The sequence below is a fragment of the Anneissia japonica genome, unplaced genomic scaffold (genome assembly GCF_011630105.1).
Source record: "Anneissia japonica isolate Jap-2015-1 unplaced genomic scaffold, ASM1163010v1 scaffold287992_len753583_cov170, whole genome shotgun sequence".
Taxonomy (NCBI): domain Eukaryota; kingdom Metazoa; phylum Echinodermata; class Crinoidea; order Comatulida; family Comatulidae; genus Anneissia; species Anneissia japonica.
In genome coordinates this window covers 343,561-350,701 of record NW_022723469.1, presented here as the reverse complement: position 1 = coordinate 350,701, position 7,141 = coordinate 343,561, and the positions used below count along the sequence as shown (strand labels likewise).

At 33.0% G+C, this 7,141-nt stretch overlaps 1 protein-coding gene across 1 annotated transcript in view; it reads left to right on the top strand.

Annotated features, from left to right (window-relative positions):
- The first annotated feature begins 263 nt into the window (after positions 1-263).
- LOC117112225 (hyalin-like) overlaps positions 264-7,141 on the top strand; it is a 26,787-nt gene continuing 19,909 nt past the window's right edge. The window contains exons 1-3 of the mRNA XM_033255302.1: positions 264-453; positions 3,603-3,848; positions 4,733-4,969. Of these exons, the coding sequence (XP_033111193.1) occupies positions 372-453; positions 3,603-3,848; positions 4,733-4,969 (565 nt within the window). The 5' untranslated portion in view covers positions 264-371. The remainder of the gene's footprint in view (positions 454-3,602; positions 3,849-4,732; positions 4,970-7,141) is intronic.

The window sequence follows — 7,141 nt, the reverse complement described above, 5'->3', positions numbered from 1 at the left end:
CTTGATCGCGTTTATGACCCAAAATTCTAGCACATGCGTAGAAACTAATTCATGATGTTATAATATACATGGCGATTCAAAGCAAATCGAATAAAAGTGAAATGAAATGCAGAATATGTCAGCTTCATCAACGAATTGTGTTCATTCAAACCTGCCTTCCGTTCCCTATATTGGATCCGCCCTGGGGCTTTCGTTAAGTTGGACAGGAATGTTTAATGACGTCAACAATTATAGACATAATGGATTTAGGAACTACCCTTTGATGTATGACAAAAAAGGCTTGACTCAAAACAGCATACCGACCACTATTTCGATAAAAGGAGAATGTAGCTAGCCTGAAACCAGTTTGATTAACTTTCGAAGAATTTGATATGAAGATGTTCTATGGAAGAATAGTGCTTTGGCTGTTGATTTTATTTGGAAAATACCTTATTTGCTTTGCACAGCCTGAAGGTAAGCTATTTTGCGTTGTTCATTGGGAGTACACAATTAAACAGCCCGGTATAGCCCAGTATATATCGTTTAGTAAATAAGGCAGCAGCAGTAAATTCTACATTGAATTGTAACTTTTATAAATTTTGTCCTTCAGGTTTCTGTTTGTCGGTTACAGGTAAATATGTAAAGTTAGGATAAGATAATCATAAATTAGCATCATTATTGTGCTAAATTGCGTATGTAATGTTTTGTTATGCATTTAACCTAAATTGTTTTTGTTTTTCTTCATTTAGTATTGGCAATTTCGTTGAGTTTCTATATATTTTACATTTATTAAGCGTTATATACTGTCGCATATACTGTGATTAATAATCAAGCAGTTTCTCTGGTCAACCGACAGTACAATGATACCTGTGTATTTTAAATATATGTTTGCGTTATACCTGAAAAGCATTATAAAAGTACCGTTCAGTTGTTTGAATGTTATGTTGGTGTTTGTTTATATTTTTATGAGTACACAATTTAACAGACGCTAATAATTTTCCAACTCAGACAAGAGGGAGACAAACACAACACTTTAGAATGTACCTTATATTGACTTATAATTTTTTCATCACCAAAATATAGTACCGGTAACGTTACAATGGTGTATTGTGACGTGAATTGTGACAATTCGTGACACATGGTAATATTAGGCCTATTACTAAAATAGAATATTATTACAAGTACTATACCTGTCTCTTATACACATCTAGATGGACTGCAGTGCACTATACCATATTGAGCACCCATGCAATGTAAGGCATTCTTAACATTAGGCTACCACCGAAGCATTGGTTCTCTTGAGTAATTAATCATAATAGGCCTGCATATATTCGTATAGGTGGATTGTTATGTTCTTAGACACGATTGAATTATTATGGTTTCACACAGAGTAGGCATGAACAGATAAACATTCACTGTTTATTCGTTTCGAATTTTTATATAATTATTTTGTATCTTGAAGCTTGTTCTTTTATTTGTAATTTAGATGCACTACATAATGTCTCACTGAACCACAACTGTTTCCGAATAAAATTCAAAATTCAAGACAAAGTTGAAATTGTTAGTTGTATTAGTTAAACTTTGCTTTGTCGTCTTACTGCGCTGTTGTCTGAATACATAAATCGACGGCCTTTTGTGAGGTTGTTTCTATTATATTAGTTAAATGATTTATGAGAAGCTCAATAAGCTGTGTAATATATACAAGATTATATTCTAAGATATAATATTGAATTGTTCTACGTCTTTTTTCTACGTCTAATTAGAAAGACCTTTGGAAATTAAGACAGGCCTTTTTAAATATAGTTGCGAGCCAATTATGTTTTTGTTTATACGAAGATATGTACAGGGTACACACTCTTCAACCACTCTTCACATCTTCTTTGTTTCAAAAGAAAGCAATGAATCACAGACGATTGCCATCTCCTATTTAAGACCAGAAGTCATCTGTTAACCTTTTTCTGATGACTGTCAGAGCAATCTCAAGAAACGTCGAGACAACCAACAGTGGTTTTACCTCGAAAACCATATTATTACAAATGGTGTACCGGAAGTTTTATAATTTTGTTATCGATATTCGCCATGCAAACCTTCAATAATATTTTGTTTTTACTGTTGACAAGTATTTAGGATAAATAATATAATAAAAACTAGAGTACATGTTAAAAGTTGTGAAAGCTGTAGACATTCCTTATTCGTCACGTATTTTTAAAACTTAATTAACTTATATTTTAGGGGTTAACATGATCAAATTATGATTCTGGTATTTCTATATAAGCCTTTGTATCAGCATTGCTTACAAAATTGTGCATTCACTAGACTATACCTACTATTACGCTGCTACCCGTCACCACTGTACCAACGTTATTTGAATAATGAATTATTGCACGTTTTGCTTTTGTAGTGTGACAACTTCTCGTTCAAAAATTTGAAGATTCGTGTTAGTAGTATAAAATTGTTATTTTATAATATTTTGATTGACATAATATAGGACCTTTGATTTTTCCTTTAACACCACTTTGAAAATGATCACCAATGATAATCAAAACGTCATGTTAGTGAAGTTTTTTTATGGCTTATGGACCATCCTAACGAATATTATTTTTTCATTTATATTTGATACGAAGGACAATGTTTTATGATACATATAAATAGTAAACGGTCAAGAGGAGGAATCTGCGAGTGAGAAAACAAAAACTGCATTGTCACGATCATGATTCGAACTAGGAACGTTCTTTACATTACATAATACCAAGTAATTGTGTGTACACGGCCAATCATGAGGAAAAAAACAGGGTAAATGTTGTTAAAGCTGTTTCAGATTATGTGATAACAAGTTTAGAAAATACGTTTGCTCAGCTTCTTTACTTACTGCTTTAGTGACTTTCTCCGTGCGAATATCTGGGCACCAACTTTTCAGTAGTTGACTACAAAGCAACTGCGTGTGAGAGATCGTTAAGTTTTATTTTAATTGATTTTGGAATGTTAATATTATTTTCACTGCTAATCTAGATTGTTTCATATACCACCAATTTTATCGGCACTTCATATAAAATTTATTATATATTTCTTTTCTTTCTATTTTATTTAAATTAATGTTTTGTTATGCATTTAACCTAAATTGTTTTTGTTTTTCTTCATTTAGTATTGGCAATTTCGTTGAGTTTCTATATATTTTACATTTATTAAGCGTTATATACTGTCGCATATACTGTGATTAATAATCAAGCAGTTTCTCTGGTCAACCGACAGTACAATGATACCTGTGTATTTTAAATATATGTTTGCGTTATACCTGAAAAGCATTATAAAAGTACCGTTCAGTTGTTTGAATGTTATGTTGGTGTTTGTTTATATTTTTATGAGTACACAATTTAACAGACGCTAATAATTTTCCAACTCAGACAAGAGGGAGACAAACACAACACTTTAGAATGTACCTTATATTGACTTATAATTTTTTCATCACCAAAATATAGTACCGGTAACGTTACAATGGTGTATTGTGACGTGAATTGTGACAATTCGTGACACATGGTAATATTAGGCCTATTACTAAAATAGAATATTATTACAAGTACTATACTATAGGCTTACAGTTGAAATTTTATTTTATTTAACAATAGAACTTGTACCCGAAGAACCAGTCGTGACCTGTCCAGCTGATGTTACTGTAGGCACAGATCCAGGTGAACCATCAGAAACTGTCGGTTGGATAGTGACAGTAACTGACAATATTGACACTGACTTGATAGCTACTTGTACTCCATCTTCTCAATCATCATTTTATGTTGGTACCACTACTGTTACTTGCACTTCAACTGACAGGAATAATAATATTGGGTCCTGCAATTTTACTGTAAATGTTGTAGGTAAATCTATATGACCAATTACAATAACTACTTGTTTAAAATATCCCAAGGAAATGCTAGGTTGTCAAACTAATGTATGTTGTGATAATAAACGATTTATTGTCATAGTAATTGTGGTATATGTTATTAATAAGATAGATGAATGAGGCAATAGACCCTCTATTAACTGGACACATTCGGGACCAAAAAAGTGTCACCTTAACAGAGGTGTCCCCTGAATAGTGATACGCCTATTTAGAGAACACCAATCGAAAACGTGAAACTGTCCTCTTGGCAGGGTTTTGGCACAAGGACATATATTACTTATAAATATATTTTAATTAATCTAAGACGAAATTATATAATTAAACTCATTTTTAACAATAATTTGCAAAGCAAATAGAATGATATGAAACGAACATGAATTTAAATAAACATATGTTGCTTTATGATGTGTTATTATTAAATGACGGAAACAGCAGCATGAATAGAATTGAATTAGAAATTAGGATGCAGGTAACGGTATGGATTTGAATCCTATATGGAAGTACAGAGATAAAAAATGAAATTCAATGGGTAAAGGTCAAATTTGTTTGTTAGATTTTATTTAAATACAATTTCAAAATATACATTATTTAGTTAGTATAAAGTACGGGTGGTCTCTACGAAATCTCAATTTTACAAAATGTAATAATCGAGGTTTTCAATTCAATTCAATTTCTTTTATTGCTGCAACTACCATCATTGGCCAATATCCGCACAACATAATATATGACAATACAAGTGACAAAAATGTGATAACACTGTATACAATTCTATGGTAACTATGCATAAGGGATAGGAAGAGCCCTCCACCAGATTATATATTATATACATTTCTACCATTTCTATATTTTTTTCATTAGACAATGAGAAACCCAATATGGTATGCCCTGATGATATTGTATTGGGTACAATCATAACTCAAAGCCTAGCGACTTGGAGTAAACCAACAGTTAATGACAATGTTGATACTGGTCTTTTAACTACTTGTACTCCACCTTCTGGTACATCATTTAATGTTGGTTCAACTAAAGTTACTTGTTTTGCTATTGATGTCGCTGGTAATGAAGCAAACTGCACGTTTAGAGTTTATGTCATTGGTAAGTATGTAATTTTATAGAGTAGCGTAGGCCTAATAGCATTTTAAGCAATAATTCTAAAAATAATCCTAGATATATAAACATGCAGTATAATAATTATAATAGAAAAAAAAAACCAAAAAAAAAACGGTTATGACGTAAATTTGGTATTCACAGACACAATAATTTGTTTTACATAATAACATCTTAACTTTTTTGACTTAAGACCTTTGCTAAGCTGAGATTGATAAATCCCGGGCCTGTCATTTGTGACGTCCATCCCCTTTTCTATAGCTATTTAATCAAACTGCTGGTTTTAAAGCGGTATTCAAATCAAACTGCATGCTGGCTGGGGTGGCTGGTTGTACAACAATGATTACTGCGCGTATTGGAATGATTAATAATAGCAGTGTGACCACTGGAAAAAATAAAAATTCCCAAATTGAGTGTAAAAAAAAATCGCAAGATTGCTTTAAAAATACCAAGATTCGCAAAATATTAGTATATACATACAACTTCTTTTAAAAGTCCATTTTTAAAGCTTCTCCCAATGAATTATTAAAATTATTATATTGTAGGCCTACTGTAATTTGTACTGTATAAACGAGAACAACTCGTTCGTTTTTATTCAACTGTGTATACTTTTCTAAAGTTAAGGAAGATAGGGGGTGGTCGTGGTGGCGGGAAATATCTTACATGAATTGAAATCACGTAAAAAATGACAGGGCAGTTGTCTTTATTTATTTTTTTTTTTGTATAGGCCTATACACAGAAAATATTTCTTTATTATAGAAGAAAAAAGGCATTGATTTTTTCGGGAGGTAGGCCTATAAGGTGGTAAGATTAAAGTATTTTTGATGAATTTTATTGAACTTCTAATTGTCAAATTAAAACATAAGGAAAAGAATTTGTAAAGTATGAGACGGTGCAAGATTTGCTGGCATCTAGGTGCAATATTCTTGCCCCCCCCCCCTAAGTACTGTAGCAAATGTGCGTTCTGTTGTTGAATTGACTTGGTAAAATCACCAGCTTTGAGCTTTTTACACACGAGACGCAAACATTTTTTGCACTATGTCGAACTGCAACTCAAAATGTTATTTTCCTATCCCCAACCGTGCAACGGTTTGCTTGATCTTTTTCAGGTTCTTGTGCATAAGAAAATGAATTCTATGCTATTGTTTTTAACCCAGCACTATGACGCGCGCCTGCGGAAAGAGAGGCCGGGCAGATACCCGCCCAATCGTCGTTAGTTAACAAGTGGTCATTGAAAAAGATAACATTCCTAAAACAAGGTATATTAAAACCTGACGACAGCCGTTTTAAATTCAATATTATGTATGAAAAATTATGAAAATCTTGAATTAACTGACCCTAATAAACATAAAGAAACTGAACATTTAATAGAATATTTGAGTCCTATTTAGACCTATTTCAAAGATTACGGGAACAAATTTAGATGTTGGCAGTAGACCCGGGTCTAGCCTAGCCTAGGTTCATTCGTGAGCCTGGATGAAATCATTTTATTTTCAGCCTACACCGACCAAAATGTGATTACTGTACATTCTCATAAATGCTTGAAAACATTTATATTTCTAACGCGGTTAAATTAATGCGGGTAGTACTAAAGTGCGAGGCAGCGAGGCATGCGAGGCAGCGAGGCAAAACGACGATTCATGCGAGGCATCGTTTTACCATTCCCAAAAGTGCGAGGCATAACAACGATTCATGCGAGGCATCGTTTTGCATCGAAATATGTGCAGAGAACAACGAAAATCCAATGTAAAAGTAATATTACGTACTATTTAATAATTATGCGTGATAGTCATTGTCAAATTTGGTACTTAATTTGATTTGCAACCACAGTGGATTTATTTTTCTCCGCCTAGGCCTAGGCTTAGGCTATAGTCAGTAACATCGCTGATCACAGGGGGGATCCAGGATCTGCTGCATTCCCATACAATTAGGGCAGAAATTAAAGAGGGCGCTATTTAAGGTCAGTTTAGTGAGCTGTTAAATATGAATATGCATAAACATGACCTAAGTTCGACGTTCGGTGTTTGTAAAAACCACCGGTAACAACGTCCGAGTTGCTATTATAAGCGTACGTTGGAAATTGAAGATTTATGTACAAGAATAGTGGATGCTAAAAAACCAAATATCATACTTTGTTGTGCAATAGTAGTAGTAGGCCTA